This window comes from Carcharhinus amblyrhynchos, chromosome 24 (assembly GCF_965287045.1).
Source record: "Carcharhinus amblyrhynchos chromosome 24, sCarAmb.v2.hapA, whole genome shotgun sequence".
Classification (NCBI taxonomy): domain Eukaryota; kingdom Metazoa; phylum Chordata; class Chondrichthyes; order Carcharhiniformes; family Carcharhinidae; genus Carcharhinus; species Carcharhinus amblyrhynchos.
In genome coordinates this window covers 26,185,635-26,203,825 of record NC_137347.1, presented here as the reverse complement: position 1 = coordinate 26,203,825, position 18,191 = coordinate 26,185,635, and the positions used below count along the sequence as shown (strand labels likewise).

At 44.4% G+C, this 18,191-nt stretch overlaps 1 protein-coding gene across 2 annotated transcripts; it reads left to right on the top strand.

Moving 5' to 3' along the window:
* Positions 1-1,886: 1,886 nt before the first annotated feature.
* Positions 1,887-17,639, top strand: LOC145358006 (fatty acid-binding protein, brain-like). 2 transcript variants are annotated; one of them, XM_080211681.1, is made up of 4 exons: positions 1,887-1,981; positions 4,141-4,313; positions 15,775-15,876; positions 17,371-17,639. In XM_080211681.1, exons 1-4 carry the CDS (start codon positions 1,912-1,914, stop codon positions 17,425-17,427), a joined length of 402 nt encoding a protein of 133 aa, XP_080067807.1. In that variant the 5' UTR covers positions 1,887-1,911; the 3' UTR covers positions 17,428-17,639. The 2 variants fall into 2 exon arrangements, with proteins under 2 accessions (XP_080067807.1, XP_080067808.1); XM_080211682.1 differs by having other exon boundaries at positions 15,779-15,876; positions 17,371-17,384.
* Positions 17,640-18,191: the final 552 nt, after the last annotated feature.

Sequence of the window (18,191 nt, the reverse complement as noted above, 5' to 3'; positions counted from 1 at the left end):
GCAGGGGGAAGGAGGGGAGGGGAGGAGGGGGGAACGGGGCAGGGGGAAGGAGGGGAGGGGAGGAGAGGGGAGGAGAGAGGAGGAGAGGGGGAGGGGGCGGGGGAAGGAGGGGACGTGAGGGGGACGGGGCAGGGGGAAGGAGGGGACGTGAGGGGGACGGGGCAGGGGGAAGGAGGGGACGTGAGGGGGAGGGGGCAGGAGGGGACGTGAGGGGGAGGGGGCAGGAGGAGACGTGAGGGGGAGGGGGCAGGGGGAAGATGAGGGGGACGGGGCAGGGGGAAGGAGGGGAGGGGAGGAGAGGGGGACGGGGCAGGGGGAAGGAGGGGAGGGGAGAAGAGGGGAGGAGAGGGGGAGGGGGCAGGGGGAAGGAGGGGACGTGAGGGGGACGGGGCATGGGGAAGGAGGGGACGTGAGGGGGACGGGGCATGGGGAAGGAGGGGACGTGAGGGGGACGGGGCAGGGGGAAGATGAGGGGAGGAGAGGGGGACGGGGCAGGGGGAAGGAGGGGAGGGGAGGAGAGGGGGACGGGGCAGGGGGAAGGAGGGGAGGGGAGGAGAGGGGGACGGGGCAGGGGGAAGGAGGGGAGGGGAGGAGAGGGGGACGGGGCAGGGGGAAGGAGGGGAGGGGAGGAGAGGGGGAGGGGGGAGGGGGGAGGGGTGAGGGGGCGGGGGAAGGAGGGGAGGGGAGGACAGGGGACGGGGCAGGGGGAAGGAAGGGAGGGGAGGACAGGGGGGCGGGGCAGGGGGAAGGAGGGCAGGAGAGGGGGATGGGGCAGGGGGAAGGAGGGGAGGAGAGGGGGACGGGGCAGAGGGAAGTGTGAGAAACACAGCTCACAGTCAAACAATTTAGTCGAGTCAAGTTCCGAAGGAGCAAGATATTTTGTTTAATGTTCTTGCAAGACTGGGTGTCCAAAAAAAAATAGGCACACCTTACATCGAGTTTAAGCAGGGGTTTTATACTATTTTTACAAGCATATTGATCAATTACACAATATGTTGTTCTCCCCTAATTGGTGGTCCCTATCCCATTTATGTGTTGTCATTCCCCTATTGGCTCAAGGTGCCTCTAGCCACAGGCTGTGCCCTTCTACTCCCCTCTAACCATATTTTCCTGTTATTGCAAGAATGCATATTGTGGGGTTGTTGCAACATCCTTACTTGATTAGATCTCATGGGAACTCATCCATCTTATCAATGTTCCCTGGAGAACTGTTAACAAGTCCAGTTCAGACCTGCTGTATTCAATCTTCTGCTAACTTAATTGCTGATGTCCCTACTATCTCAGTGACCTTTATCCCCCTGTAGTTAGAAAATATACTCAGTTGTAGAAACAACACATCTTGCTTCCCATTTGTCTCACAATCTGGACATTTTACATTCCTACAAGATGTGGTGTACGTGTCTTACTTCACACTGCACATCTGGTGTTATCCCTACACAATAGGCAGTTTCTTCACTGTCTTTGACCATAGTTCTGTTAGCATCAGTGAATTTTATATTCTGTGTTTGTGACTAAAACCACAGTTGTTCCCATAATATGGTTTGGTGTTCTGCCGAATCATAGGTTTTTGTCCTGCTAAGTTTGTTCTCATTAGATAACATTCATTCTCCCCTCATCCTTGCCCCATCCTGTGTTGTTTAAACTATGTCTGTTTGCTGTTGTATAGTCACAAGATCCTAGCTCTGTTTCTTGAGTCATAATTTTATGTTAACCACATTTTATATTCATCTCTAACAGGAAGGAGGGGAGGCGAGGGGGACTGGGCGGGGGAAGGAGGGAAGATACAGTGAGGTACGGTGTCCAGCCCTCTGTCAATCTCTCCAGGAGAGAGGGGGCGGCGCCCCAGTCATCGTCACCCCTCCCCCTCCCTCCTCCTTCCCCCCGCCCCCCTCAACTCTCTCATGTGGACCCATGGAGCCGTTTGTGGGCAACTGGAGGCTGGTGGACACCCAGAATTACGACAATTACATGAGGGAACTGGGTGAGTGGCCGCAGAGCACATGGATACAGGAAGTCGAAACTGAACAAGCGATAAAATAAACTTTAATACGTTAGCTTTTTAAAAAAGATAATCAAAATGCTACATGCTCCAGACCACTGATTAATGAGTTACACGAATCACAAATATCAAATGTGAAAACACCCAAAATTTTGCGCCTCAAAGAGGTAAACTCCCCAAATTGCAATCCAAATTAACGATTTTCCTCCCCCAAAAAACGATTTTCTTTTCCAGAAAAGAACGAAAGATTAGTCATAAATGAATGGTTATCGACAGGTTTTACCCCAGGGTTCAGTGCCTTTCGCTCTGCCGCGGGCGATGTTATTGATCTTTTATCGACCAGTGATCTAGCTCGAGCTCGGCTCTAACGGTCCTGGCGCGCGCCGCCTTCAGTGGGGGAGGGGAGACCCTCAGATTCCCCCTTGGCCCAGCATTAACACTGACAATAACCATCATCAAATATAAATATTATCAATAACCATCATTAAACATTAACATTATTAATAACAATCACCAAACATTAACACTAACAACCATCATCAAGCATTATTAATAATCATCATCAAATATAAACGTAATCAATATCCATCATCAAGCATTAACATTGACAATGACCATCACCAAGCATTAATATTATTAATAACCATCATCAAGTATTAACATTACCAATAACCATCATTAAACATAAACATTATCAATGTCCATCATCAAGCACTAACATCATTAAGCATAATTAAGGACCCCACGCATCCCGAACATTCTCTCTTGCATCTTCTTCCATTGGGAAAAAGATACAGAAGTCTGAGGTCACGTACCAACCAACTCAAGAACAGCTTCTTCCCTGCTGCCATCAGACTTTTGAATGGACCTACCTTGCATTAAGTTGATCTTTCACTCCACCCTAGCTATGACTGTAACACCACATTCTGCACTCTCTTGTTTCCTCCTCCATGAACGGTATGCTTCAACTGTATAGCATGCAAGAAACAATACTTTTCACTGTATACCAAACATGTGACAATAAATTAAATCATTAATAGCCAGCATCAGACATAAACATGATCAATAACTGTCATCAAGCATTAACATTATCAATAATCATCATCAAATATAAACATTATCAATATCCATCAGTTGCCGTCAGACTTTTGAATGGACCTACCTTGCATTAAATTGATCTTTTTGTCCACCCTAGCTATGACCGTAACACTACATTCCGCACTCTTTTGTTTCCTTCTCCATCATCGGTGTGCTTCATCTGTATAGCGCGCAAAAAACAACACTTTTCACTGTATACCAAAGGTGTGACAATAAATCAAATCAAATCATTAATAACCATCATCAAATATAAACGTAATCAGTAACCATCATCAAGCATTAACACTGACAGTAACCATCATCAAGCAATATTGTCAATGACCATCAATTCTCAGTAATAATGTGAGTATTAACTGCCTTCAGTAATCACCCCTTCTCTTGATTTGCATTTTTCAGAAACATATACAAAGTATGGTGAATTTGTGAATTTAAAATAATATTTTTGCTGTTGTTAGTGCTAAATTATCACGTTACTAATGTAATATCTTAGTAGTTACACATCTATTAGTTTTTGAAGTATTACTTTTATTCAGAGGATGTACATCATGTCCAGTGCCAATTGTAGCATATGTTAAAATGTGTTTATTTATGTAATAATTGCTATATTTATAGGGCTTATTAGAGTCACAGAGCAATACAGCATGGAAACAGGCCATTCAGCCCAACCAATCTGTGCTGACCATGGTGCCCTCCCAGCTAGTTCTAATTGCCCACGTTTGGCCCATATCCTTCAAATCCCTACTTAATTCTCAGTTTGGGCATCCGCTCCTTAAGGGTTTGACTTACAAGGTCCTATTTCAGCCCTCAACACTGAACTCTTCACATTTTATCTGTGAGCATGTAATGTTCCTGATTAACCACAATGATTTATAAGTTACATTTGTGTAAATGTACATCGTAATTTTCCCTATACTGCTGTGCATTTAGACCTGTCACATTTATGATAGCTGTTTATTTGGACCTATCATTAATATACAGTGCTGTTATGATTTGCACCAATTGCATATTGCTACATTTATCTGCATATCTGTTTTCTGACTCAGGAGTGGACTTCGCAACCCGACAGGTGGGCAATGTCACTAAACCCAACACAATCATTAAATTAGATGGTGATAATGTCATTATACAAACCAAGAGCACCTACAGAAGCACAGAAATTATCTTCCAACTTGATAAACCATTCAATGAACATACCTCTGACAACAGAGACTGCAAGGTAAGGTTCTTGTGGAGTGCATGTTGTTTACACCCCAACCGCCGCCTCGGGCTATCTCATGCTCAACAGTGAACGTGTTTTTACTTGCTGCAGTTCTATCAAGTTCACAAAAATGAAATGTTTAGTTGGAATTTTGGCACATTTAAGATGCGGGCAGTGGCAGAATGATAATATCAACGGACTAGCAATCCAGAGGCCCACGAGCACGCGATGGGAGCAGAGGTTTGAACATCACCATGGCAGAATTTAAATTTAGTTAATAAAATCCTGAATTAAAAAGTAATAGCAATTGTTGTAAAACCCATCTGGTTCATCTGCTATCCTTACCTGGTCTGGCCCACGTGTAGAACATAGAACATTACAGCTCAGTACAGGCCCTTCGGCCCTCGATGTTGCACTGACTTGTGAAAAGCCCATCTAAAGCCCATCTAACCCACACTATTCCAATATCATTCATATGTTTATCCAATGACCATTTAAATGCCCTTAATGTTGGTGAGTCCACTACTGTTGCAGGCAGGGCATTCCACGCCCTTACTACTCTCTGAGTATATGACTCCAGTCTCACGGCAATGTGGTTGACTATTAAATGCCCTCTGAAATGATCTAGTGAGTCACTCATCTCAAACTGCTACAAAAGAAATTAAACTGGGTGGGTCACCCAGCATTGACCCACGCACAGGAAACGACGACAGCAAACCCAGCCTTACCGACCCTGCAAAATCCTTGTTATTAACATCAGAGGGCTTGTGCAAAAGTGTGAGAGCTGCCTCACAGACTAGTCCAACCTGTGTGAACTGATCTGTGGCAAGTGGTGACGGAACCAACAATTTGGAAATAACCAACTTGACCTTGTCCTCACCAATCTGCTGTTGCAATTGTCAATGACAGTCTTAGTAGGAGTGACCGCTGCACAGTCCGTATGAAGATAAAGTCTCATCTTCACACTGAGGATACCCTTCATTGAGTTGTGTGGTACTACCACTGTGCTATGTGGAATCGATCCAACTCAACTGGGGGCAACCATGAGGCACTGTGGGCCATCAGCAATAAGAAGTCTCACAACACCTGGACTTTTAAAAAAGTCTAACAATTACCTGCTGAGTAGACAAGACCCATCAAAAGAGATGTAAATGGGGCTGACCCATGTAGTGAGGTTGGCAAAGGCTTGCAGCTCTCAGATATCACAAGACTGAAATGTCCTGAAAACTCAAGACTAGACTCACAAACCCCCAAAAGAAAGCAGTGAAAGTGTTAACAATGCTTCAACCCAAACCCTCACCCAACCCTGCAACTCCAAGCAGCTCAACCTACCTGTTATAAAACTTTAATTTAAACACTTTCCAAGCATTCCAGTAAGTTAATTATTTCTTTATTTGACATTTCAGTAACCAACTTGAACATAAACAGTTGCAACTTATTAACTTTTTACTGAACTTTAACTCTAACTGAACATTAACTTTAACTAAACATCAATTTTAACTTTTTAACTGAAAGTAGATACTACCAAGTTTAGGAGAATCTTGACCAAGAAATATCCTCGATGTAGAATCTATCTCCTCTGAAGCATCCTACAAGATTTCTTGTGATGGTTCGTCTCTTCAAGTTATCGCTGTCAAACAAAGGCTCACATGTTTCTTTATCCACAATTCTTCACTTGCTTCTAGAAGTTTCTCTGTCATCCAGCCACCAGTGTAACCAGAAAAAAAAAATCAGCGTACAATAAGAGTTACCAATACACCAAATGAGAATTTAGAAGAAACCTCTACCAAAAGAGGAGTTAGCTTATGGAACTTGCTGCCCCAAAGCTGTTGTTGAGGTGATGCATTGGGGATTGACTATGCTGTAGGCAATATTTGACCAAACTTCTGGTCATCAGCCAATAACATCTCCTTTTGTGGCTCAGTGTTAAATTTTCGTACAAAACACCTTGGTACGTTTTAATATATTAAAGGTGCTATATGGATGTAAATTATTGTTGGATAATTGGGATAATAGGAACTTTAGTATCAGGGAGTCCATTGTGTTGGTTTGTGAATTTTTACAATACAGTGTGTTCTGAAGCGGGGGTGGAACCGTGCTCTGAGAACTAACACTTAACCATCAAAGAGGAATACCTCATCTCATAATCTGTAAAAGTGTGAAGTGGTACAGTCTACTCTTCAACAACTTTTAATGGTTAAATCAAAATCAATTTATTTATTTAACTAACAGTGAATGAGTTAACTAAACTATTAACAATCTGATAAAACATGATTCTAATGGAATGTTGTTCAGAAAAATACAGTTCCCACTCACTTATCGGCAAAAAAATAGATTTTTAGTCACTCTCTAAATTACAGCCAGCTTTTGTGTCTTCTGGAATATTGTGGGCCTTTTATAGAATCATAGAAAAACTACAGCACAAACAGGCCCTTCGGTCCATAAGTTGCACCGATCTTATCTCTACGTATTAGGCTTACCTATAACCTTCAATCCTATTAAGTCCCATGTACTTATCCAGAAGCCTCTTAAAAGACTCCAATGAATTTGCCTCCACCACTACCAACAGCAGCAGCCGATTTGACTCACCCACCATCCTCTGAGTGAAAAACTTACCCCTGACATAAGAACATAAGAAATAGGAGCAGGAGTAGGCCATCTAGCCCTTCAAGCCTGCCCTGCCATTCAATAAGATCATGGCTGATCTGTCGTGGCTCAGTTCCACATTCCCGCCCTCTCCCCATAACCCTTAATCCCCTCGCTTATCAAAAACCCATCAACCTGCGTCTTAAAAATATTTAGTGAGGCAGCCTCCACCACTTCAACGGGCAGAGAATTCCAGAGATTCACCACCCTTTGAGTGAAGAAGTTCCTCCTCAACTCCGTTCTAAACCGCCCCCCCCTTTATCTTGAGGCTGTGCCCCCTAGTCCTACTGTCCTTTCTGAGCAGCAAGAGCCTCTCCACCTCTATCCTATCCATCCCATTCATCATATATATCTTAATGAGATCTCCCCTCATTCTTCTAAACTCTAACGAGTACAAGCCTAGTTTATTCAGCCTCTCCTTATAGCTCAACCCCCTCAACTCAGGCATCAGCCTAGTAAACCTCCTCTGCACTCCCTCCACGGCCAAAATATCCTTGCGTAAGTGCGGCGACCAAAACTGCACACAGTACTCCAGCTGCGGCCTCACCAGTGCCCTATACAGCTGCAGCAAGACCTCCCTACTTTTATATTCAATCCCCCTCGCTATGAAGGCCAGCATCCCATTAGCCTTCCTGACCACCTGCTGCACCTGCAAACTGGGTTTTTGCAACTCATGCACAAGGACCCTGAGGTCCCTCTGCACCGTCGCCTGCTGCAGTTTTTTGCCATGTAAGTAATAGTCCTTCCTACCAATATTCCTACCAAAGTGGACCACCTTGCACTTGCCAACATTAAATTCCATTTGCCAGTTCCTGGCCCATTCACCCAGCCTATCTAGATCCTTCTGCAGACTCTCCACACCCTCTGCGCAATTTGCCGTTCCACCAATCTTGGTGTCATCATCAAATTTCGACACCATACACTCGGTTCCCTCCTCCAGATCATCTATATAAATGGTAAATAGCTGAGGCCCCAGCACCGACCCCTGGGGCATTCCACTAGTCACCAACTGCCAATCCGAATACCACCCGTTGACGCCCACTCTCTGCCTCCTATTTGACAACCAATCCTCTATCCACGCTAACACCCTACCCCCAACTCCATGCCCCCTTACCTTCTGTAATAACCTCTTGTGAGGTACCTTGTCAAACGCCTTCTGAAAATCAAGAAAGACCACATCCACCGGCTCTGCTCTATCCACCGCCCTAGACACATCCTCATAGAACTCTAATAAATTTGTCAGACATGACTTCCCTTTAACGAAACCGTGCTGCGTCTGCTCTATCAAGCAATTCCCCTCAAGATGCCTCGCTATTTCCTCCTTGATGACGGATTCTAACATTTTACCTACAACAGACGTTAAACTAACCGGCCTATAATTCCCTGCCTTTTGCCTGCCACCCTTCTTAAACAATGGCGAAACATTAGCTGTTTTCCAATCTTCTGGCACTTCTCCGGAATCCAGCGACGTTTGGAAAATAACCACCAAGGCATCCACTATCACCTCTGCCATTTCTTTCAGAACCCTCGGATGCATTCCATCCGGTCCTGGGGACTTGTCCACAATCAGTCCCTCCAGTCTGTCGAGCACCGCCTCTCTAGTAACAATAATGTCATTGAGACCCTCCAGTCCTACCATCCTTCCATCGCTAACACCCGGCAAATTATTCACGTCCTCCTCCGTGAAGATCGAAACAAAAAAGTTGTTCAAGGCCTCAGCCATTTCCCCATCCCCTACCACTAAGTCCCCCTTCTCATCCTCTAAGGGTCCAACGTTCACCGTAGCCAGCCTCTTCCTTTTTATATATTTATAAAAACTCTTGCTATCCTTTTTTATATTAAGCGCTAGGCCAGCTTCATAGTTTATCCTACCCTTCTTTATCAACTTCTTTGTCATTCTTTGTTGACATTTAAACCTCTCCCAATCCTCTTCTCGCCCACTACTCTTAGCTACTCTAAACGCCTCTGCTTTCAATTTAACACTTTCCTTCACCTCCTTCGTTATCCACGGCTTATTACCTCTCCTCCTACGATCCTTTTTGACCATCGGAATAAATTTCTGCTGAGCACCAAGAAAGATCTCCTTAAAGATCCTCCACTGCTCCTCAGCAGACCTACCTTCCAACACGCTCCCCCAGTCAACATTCGCCAATTCTTCTCTCATCCTACTGTACTCCCCTCTGTTCAAACAAAGGACGCGTGTCCGGGAACCCACTTTCTCCTCCTCCATCTGCACCAGAAACTCCACCATACAATGATCACTCTCCCCAAGAGGATCCTTCACCACAAGGTCCCTAATTCTACCCGCCTCATTTCATAACACCAGATCCAAGATAGCTCGCTCCCTCGTCGGCTCCAACACACACTGTTCAAGGAAACTATCCCGGCAGCATTCCAAGAACTCCTCCTCGAGCCCACCGCGTCCAACATGGGTCGACCAATCAATATGTAGATTGAAATCCCCCATAATTATCGCCGTTCCATTCCTGCACGCCGCACTTGTTTGCGCGTTAACAGCCCGCCCCACCTCCTGATCATTATTTGGGGGCCTATAGACGACACCCACCAGCGTCTTCTTCCCTTTGCTGTTCCTAATCTCCACCCACAACGATTCCACTTTCTGCTCTTTGGTTCCTATATCATCCCTTGCTACCACCCTGATGCTATCCTTAATCAGCAGAGCTACGCCCCCCCCTTTTTCCTCCTGCCTAACCTTCCTAAACACTTGATACCCCTGGACATTCAGCTCCCAGTCCCTGTCACCTTGCAGCCACGTCTCTGTAATGGCCACCAGATCATATCCATTTGTGCCGATCTGCGCCACCAGCTCATCCACTTTATTCCGAATGCTTCGTGCATTCAGATGAAGTGCCTTCATCCCAGCCTTCATCTGGACCCTATTTGCCAGAACGCCACCAACCATACTCACGCCCCCTACTCCCTTTATTATTGGGACATCCTCGGCCTCTTCCCTTACTGTACCCTCTTCTTACCTTTAGTGCCCGTAATGTCACCTACCCTCGCACCCTCCCCCCCCCCAATTAGTTTAAAGCCCTATCTACAGTCCTATTTGCACGATTCGCCAGGACTCTGGTCCCAGCACGGTTCAGACCAACCCCATCTCACCTGGACAGGTCCCACCTACCCCAATACTGATGCCAATGCCCCATAAATTCAAACCCATTCCTCCCACACCAATCCCTGAGCCACCCATTCACTTCCTTAATCTTATCAACCTTACGCCCGTCTGCACTCGGTTGAGGCAGTAGTCCGGAGATAACCACCCTGTCGGTTCTACTTTTTAATTCCATTCCCAGCTTTTCATACTCCCTCCCCAGATCCTCAGTTTGCATTCTGCCTACGTCGTTGGCACCCACATGTACTACAACGACCGGATTCTCACCCTCCACTCCAGGTTCCTCTGCAGCCCAGATGCGACATCCTGGACCAGGCAGACAACACACCCTTCTGTGCACTTTGTCATTGTGACAAAGGACAGTGTCAATACCCTTAACCCCACTATCCCCAATTACGACTACGTTTCTTTTCACCTTCTCTTTGCCTATGTCCTGTGTACATCTCCTCTGTACCTACTCCCCGGCACCTTAAACCTGTGTCCTCTTCTGGCAGCCATTTCAGCCCTGGGGGAAAGCCTCCGAGTGTCCACCTGATCAATATCTCTCATTTTTTCTGTTGATTCTTTTTTCTTCTTTGCTATCTAGATGAGGCTTTGAGCTAAAAGGTATGAGCTGTGGCAGGTGGCTGTTGCTCTACTCCTCTGTCGCACTGCTCCCTTCCTTTTATACCTGTGATGACATATCAATATCCCCCACAATTGGATTGGTCCTAGATTGCCAAAACCATCAGATTTAGATTTAATAGGTTCTTGGTATCTAAGTGCCTAATTCAGATTGATAGGCTGAATTCAAATAATTCAAATGCCTGAAAACCTGTTGCTTGGCAACGCTGCTGCTTGGCCTTCCAAAATAAATGTTTCATTTTGAGCACTCTATCTGTACTTGCATTTTTTAAACTTTTTAAGCACGGAAAAAGCAACATCTTTTAAAGGGACCATGCAATGCTTTCTCCCGAGCATTTTACAATTTTACAAACATCAATCTACTCTACACAACTTTGCAAGAAGTGTGATACAGAGACAACTTATACTACAACAAATATGGACAACATTTGGAACATGAAATTATTTTAGTTAACTTCATTAAACTGTCGCAAGGAGTGAAAAAGATGAAACAGAATCTCACTCCTGCTGTGCATTTGACAGTGAATATGTCACAGCTGACAGCAAAGGCATGAATTGAAAATACAAACTTCCAGCAGATTTTAGCAATTATCTGCTTCTGGACTCTAATCATACTTAATGCCTCTAAGGGAAGTTAAATGGTCTGTTAGTTTGGTCCAAAGTTAATTCATTCCCAAAGATAATGAAGTTAAATTTTCCAAACTATTTATTTCGCACGTACATCATTCATTCTTGCAAGTAACAAAAGAATCTTAATCCCAGGTTATAGGAGTAAATGTAGACTTTGGTCTAGAGCCATGATCTAGAAATAATGTTGCAAATAGTATATCCCATCTAATTCAGTGAAGCAGAATGAATTCTTGCAACAGATGAGATGAGAGTGACAGCCCTTTATACAAGACTGCATTCAACTGAGTGTGGTATTAAGGAGCCCTAACAAAACTGGAATCAATAGGTATCGGGCAAACTCTTCTCTGGTTGCAATCAAAACTGGTACATAGGAAAACGAAGGGTCAGTCATTTCAGCTCCAGGACATCTCTGCATGGCGTCTCAGGATAGTGTCTTCAGCTGCTTCATCAATGACCTTCTGTCATAAGGTCAGAAGTGGGGATGTTTGCCAATGATTGCAAAATGTTCAGCACTATTTGTGACTCCTCAGATCTGAAGCAGTCCATGTTCAAATGCAACAAGATGTGGACAATATCCAGGCTTTAGCTGACAAATGGCAACTAACATTCGTAGCACACAAATGTCAGGCAATGACTATCACCAATAAGAGACACTACCACCGCTCCTTGACATTCAATGGTCTTACCATCTCTGAGCATCTTGAGGGGAATTGCTTGATAGAGCAGACGCAGCACGGTTTCGTTAAAGGGAAGTCGTGTCTGACAAATTTACTGGAGCTCTATGAGGATGTGTCTAGGGCGGTGGATAGAGGAGAGCCGGTGGATGTGGTCTTTCTTGATTTTCAGAAGGCGTTTGACAAGGTACCTCACAAGAGGTTATTGCAGAAGGTCAGAGGACATGGAGTTGGGGGTAGGGTGTTAGCGTGGATAGAGGATTGGTTGTCAAATAGGTGGCAGAGAGTGGGGGTCAATGGGTGCTATTTGGATTGGTGGAGGGTGACTAGTGGAGTGCCCCAGGGGTCGGTGCTGGGGCCTCAGCTATTTACCATTTATATAGATGATCTGGAGGAGGGAACCGAGTGTATGGTGTCGAAATTTGCTGATGACACCAAGATTGGTGGAACGGCAAATTGTGCGGAGGGTGTGGAGAGTCTACAGAAGGATCTAGATAGGCTGGGCGAATGGGCCAGGAACTGGCAAATGGAATTTAATGTTGGCAAGTGCGAGGTGGTCCACTTTGGTAGGAATAATGGTAGGAAGGATTATTACTTACGTGGCGAAAAACTGCAGCAGGCGACGGTGCAGAGGGACCTCGGGGTCCTTGTGCATGAGTCGCAAAAACCCAGCTTGCAGGTGCAGCAGGTGGTCAGGAGGGCGAATGGGATGCTGGCCTTCATAGCGAGGGGGATTGAATATAAAAGTAGGGAGGTCTTGCTGCGGCTGTATAGGGCATTGGTGAGGCCGCAGCTGGAGTACTGTGTGCAGTTTTGGGCGCTGTACTTACGCAAGGATATTTTGGCCTTGGAGGGAGTGCAGAGGAGGTTTACTAGGCTGATGCCGGAGTTGAGGGTGTTGAGCTATGAGGAGAGGCTGAATAAACTAGGCTTGTACTCGTTAGAGTTTAGAAGAATGAGGGGAGATCTCATTGAGACGTATAAGATGATGAATGGGATGGATAGGATAGAGGTGGAGAGACTCTTCCCGCTCAGAAAGGACAGTAGGACTAGGGGGCACAGCCTCAAGATAAAGGGGGGGTGGTTTAGAACGGAGTTGAGGAGGAACTTCTTCACTCAAAGGGTGGTGAACCTCTGGAATTCTCTGCCCGTTGAAGTGGTGGAGGCTACCTCGCTAAATATTTTTAAGACACGGGTTGATGGGTTTTTGAAAAGAGAGGGGATTAAGGGTTATGGGGAGAGGGCGGGAATGTGGAACTGAGCCACGACAGATCAGCCATGATCTTATTGAATGGCGGGGCAGGCTCGAAGGGCTAGATGGCCTACTCCTGCTCCTATTTCTTATGTTCTTATGTTCTAATCCCCCACTGTCAATATCCTTGGGGTTACCATTGACCAGAAACTCAACTGGACTCACCACATTAACACAGTAGCTACAAAAGCAGGTCAGAGGCTAGGAGTACTGTGGTGAATAGTTCACCTCCTGACTCCCCAAAGCTTATCCACCATGTACAGGCACAAATCAGGAGTATGATGGAATACTCCTCATTTGCCTGGATCGTGATTGTTGCAGCTCCAACAATACTCAAGAAGCTTGACACCATCCAGGAGAAGGCAGCCCGCTACAAACATCCATTCCTTCCACCGCTGAAACTCAGTAATAGTGTGTACTGTCTCCAAGAAGCATTGCGGCAATTCACCAAAGATCCTGAGACAGCACCTTCTACTTCCATGTAGAAGGACAAGGGCAGCAGATACATGGGAACGCCATCACCTGCAAGTTCCCCTCCAAGCCACTCACCATCCTGGCTTGGAAATATAGTGCCATTTCCTTGAAGTCACTGGGTCAAGATCCTGGATTTCCCTCCCTAACGGCACTGTGGATCAACTCACGGCACATGAATTGTAGCGATTTAAAAAGGCAGCTCACCTTCATCTTCTCAAGGGCAACTAGGGATGGGCAATAAATGCTGGCCAGGCAGCAATGCCCATTTCCCATGAATGAATGAAAAATAATACAATATGGTGATCTTACCCAAAAACGTCCGAGTGTTGAATAAGCGTGAAAACTGGAGAGAATCACAGGTATCTTTTTGGCAAGCTCCCAGTTGCAATCATGTGGCACTTAGTTGGAAAAAGAGCCCAGATGTAATTGTCGCCAGCAGGGGTAGATGGTGGAGCCTAATCTTGTCAGGAAGCTGGCTGCTGAGCTCTAGGGGTGCCATTGCACAGGCAGCTCAATATCCCAGTGCACAGTGTACACAGTACACTGGGAGATCTCCTGTCAGCCCACCCACCTCGGACATCAGGACCCATTGCCAATCGTTCCCTGTGCCAGACTCACCCCGCCTTCCCTCAATCACCGCTTGGCCAATCACCCTCCAAAGCAGAATCTCCCCTTTTCCCCTGCCCCATCAGGCTCTGTCCCCATCAAGCTCTGGCCCCTTAGCTGTGCCAGGGTGCCTGGCTGGCAGTGCTAACCTGGCACTGCCCAAAGAAGGGCACTGCCCCTGACCACTCGGGAGGGCTTTAATGACCTCTGTTCTCACTGGCAAGGCCATCACATCTGGTCTCTATTGGTGGAGACCATACCTGATCCTCGCTGGTAAGGATCTCAAGCAGGAAAAGGCAAATGAGCCGGGATGATAGCATCTGGGACTCGCAAATTAGATTTAAATTAAGTGTTGAATACTAAAATTGTCTTCACACCTGGAGGATTTTGCTGGCAGAAGATGCCAGTAACATTGTGAGAGGCAAAAAACAGACACAAACTCGATTTTCCGCCTCTTTCCCAATCTTACCTGCTTGTCACGCTGACCTACTGGCATGATAGCTGGTAAGATCGCTCCCCAGTATTTTAGGCTGACGTTAGAATCGATAAGGGTTAAAATGCTTAAGGGTGGAGAATTGTTTAATGTACGCAATCATTTTTTTAAAATTTCAATTTCAGATTTTATTAAATTTCTGCAATGCAGTGAGTATTAAAAAATGTAAAGACATTTTCAGGAAGAACAAATTGAACAGCTGCTTGTCTCCTTTTTCAATTCGCTCTGCCCCACCTTCTCAACATGTCCCTGACTTTCTCTTTTTCACTATGTTTGTTTCTGGAAACTATTTTTACAGTTTGTTTCCATGACCCTGGTAACTTTTCCCATAAATATGCACACTTTAAAAATATGTTTTTCCGCCTCTTTTATTCCTAGTTTTCTAATATTTTGATGCTGGCCCCTATTATTCAGTTTGCCACTTCAGTCCATTCTCTGTAAAGACAACACAACATATTTCAGTATTAAAGCTGGTTCTGCATGATAGTCTATGGGTCACGTTTTTGTTTGTCAATATATTGGGCAGTAAAATGTTTACTCTGATCATGAGGCACCCAAGGTCAACTTATGGCTTGCTGAACAGAAAATATTTTGCAAAAAGTCCAAAAATTGTAACACCATGATAAAACAGTGTGATTAGAATGGCAGCATTGTTTTCAATTTAATTTGGACGACAATGAACAGTTATTTAAAAAGACCTGTGCAATAAGCTAGTCTGAAAAAAATTGATTTTTGATTAAAGAAAGAACCTGATAAATAAAGGTGATAGCTGTTCCTAACACAAGTGCACTTTGTGCGTGTGCAGTCTTGAGTGTAGTTTTATGTGAGCAAGAATTGTGTCCACATCTGAAGTCAGAAATATTGGACACTGAGTTTGGAGAACCTATGTGGCATGTGAAGGACTGAACTACAGAAATCTAATATGCTGACTGTTGTTGTTCCAGACAGTTGTGTCACTGGAAGGTGACAAATTGGTCCAGATTCAGAAGTGGGATGGAAAACAAACATCAATTACCCGAGAAATCAAAGATGATAAACTCATAATGGTATGTTTAAGTAAAAGGAAGTTTTACATTTGTCATGCAATCTATCACATCTAAGAAAAATTAATTACTTTCAAATTAGGAATATAGCTGGGGCATGAATTTCAAGAATGATTGGTGGCATGAAGCTTCGATTTGATTTGATTTGATTTATTATTGTCACGTATTAATATACAGTGAAAAATATTGTTTCTTGCACTCTATACAAACAGAGTGTACTGTTCATAGAGAAAGAAAAGAGTGCAGAATATAGTGTCACGGTCATAGCTAGTTTGTAGAGAAAGATCAACTTAATGCAAGGTAGGTCCATTCAAAAGTCTGGCGGCAGCAGGGAAGAAGTTGTTCTTGAGTTGGTTGGTACGTGACCTCAGACTTATATGTCTTTTTCCCTGATGGAAGAGGGCGGAAAAGAGTATGTCTGGTGTGTGTGGGATCCTTGATAATGCTGGCTGCTTTGCTGAGGCAGCGGGAAGTGTAGACAGAGTAAATGGATATAAGACTGGTTTGCATTATAGATTGAGCTACATTCACAACCTTTTATAGCTTCTTGCGGTCTTGGGCAGAGCAGGAGCCATACCAGAAAGAATGCTTTCTGTGGTGCATCTGTAGAAGTTGATGAGAGTTATAACTGACATACCAAATTTCCTTAATCTTCTGAGAAAGTAGAGGCATTGGTGGGCTTTCTTAACTATCGTGTCGGCATGGGGGCTCAGGACAGGTTCATGGTGATTTGGACACCTACAAACCCGAAGCTCGCGACCCTTTCTATTTCGTCCCTATTGATGTAGACAGGGGCATGTTCTCTTTTATGTTTCCTGAAGTTGATGACAATCTCCTTCATTTTATTGACATTGAGGGAGAGATTATTGTCGCTGCACCAGTTCACCAGATCCGCTATCTCATTCCTGTACTCTGTCTCGTCATTGTTTGAGATCCGACCCACGACAGTGGTGTCATCAGCAAACTAGAAAATTGAATTTGAGGGGAATTTGGGAAGCACCCCTAATTGAAGGCATGAAGCTCATTCTTTTCAATCACAGTAATGTGTTTCAGCAATAACCTCTGGATCAAATTACAAACTTGCACATAATGAATTCTGCACTCATCAAAGTGAGGACTGGGAACAGAATCCAATGTTAGTATGTTGCACTCCGGGTATAGACCGGTTAGAATAAAGCATCCCTTACTAAATTTCAGTATTCCTCAAATATTAATCTCTAGTGCATAAGTATAACAATATTCCATTTTCCACGTTGTCCATCTTGTTCACTTCTTTTGGGATTGTCAGTTTGTAGCCCATTCAAACCAGGGCTCGTATCCTGCAACTGAACTGACATGCAAAACTTTATAGGATCCTTGCAACCAGCGGAGGAATTTTTATTTCTTATGAGCTGAGAGAACAGCATTTTATGTAACTTTGCATTTCAACTAATGTGTGAGCACTCAATTCACCAATTATAATTTTATGACAGGTCATATTGTTTTCTTTTTTTCTAGACGCTTATCTTAAATGATGTGGTTTCTATTCGCACACATGAGAGGGAAGGTGCATAAGGAATTCCCTTCTTCAGATTCCCATGTTATTTGATGCATTGCTTTATGTCACAATTTTACATGAAAAAGAAATTACTGCCTTCAAACAAGTGTCCTAATACTGTACCAGCGATGATTTATTATGAATTATGTGATAAACCTTTTTTTATGACTATGACTTTGATTGAGAGTTTTTGATGATATGAAATAAATAACAAAAGGCTATTTAGCTCAACAATCCTATCAACAAGAACATATATATATTGTGTCCTGTAATTTCCCAATTTATTTATTGATGTCCTTGAAAGAAGGAAGCCTGCCATCCTTGTTCACACATATACACAGTAGGCTTATGGTGACCCTGAATGCATCACAACCAAGGATTTAAATCAGAGTGCTTCAACATTTATGTCATTGAATCACTAACTGAGCTGTTAACTTGCATTTAAACCTTGCCAAGTTCTCCTTACTACTGTATAGAGTTTCAATTGTTTTAGTTTAGTGGTTGGGCTGTGGAATACACTGCCTGCTGTGACAGTGGAGTCGGACACTTTAGGAAGTTTCAAGCGGTTATTGGATAGGCACATGGAGCACACCAGAATTATAGGGAATGGGATAGCTTGATCTTGGGTTTAGACATAGCTTGGCACAACATTGAGGGCCGAAGGGCCTGTACTGTGCTGTAGTGTTCTATGTTCTAGTATAGATTGAAAACTGGGTGGCTGGATGACTTTTCCAGATTGTTTTACTGTCCACAGAAAAAACTTTCATCCCATAAACCCAAA

What these genes read in the sequence shown, in the direction of transcription:
- LOC145358006 (XM_080211681.1), top strand. Translation starts at nt 1,912, where the DNA reads ATGGAGCCGTTTGTGGGCAACTGGAGGCTGGTGGACACCCAGAATTAC. An exon ending in CAATTACATGAGGGAACTGG is followed by an intron (nt 1,982 to 4,140) that starts GTGAGTGGCCGC and finishes TTTCTGACTCAG; the next exon opens with GAGTGGACTTCGCAACCCGA. An exon ending in AAGATGATAAACTCATAATG is followed by an intron (nt 15,877 to 17,370) that starts GTATGTTTAAGT and finishes CTTTTTTTCTAG; the next exon opens with ACGCTTATCTTAAATGATGT.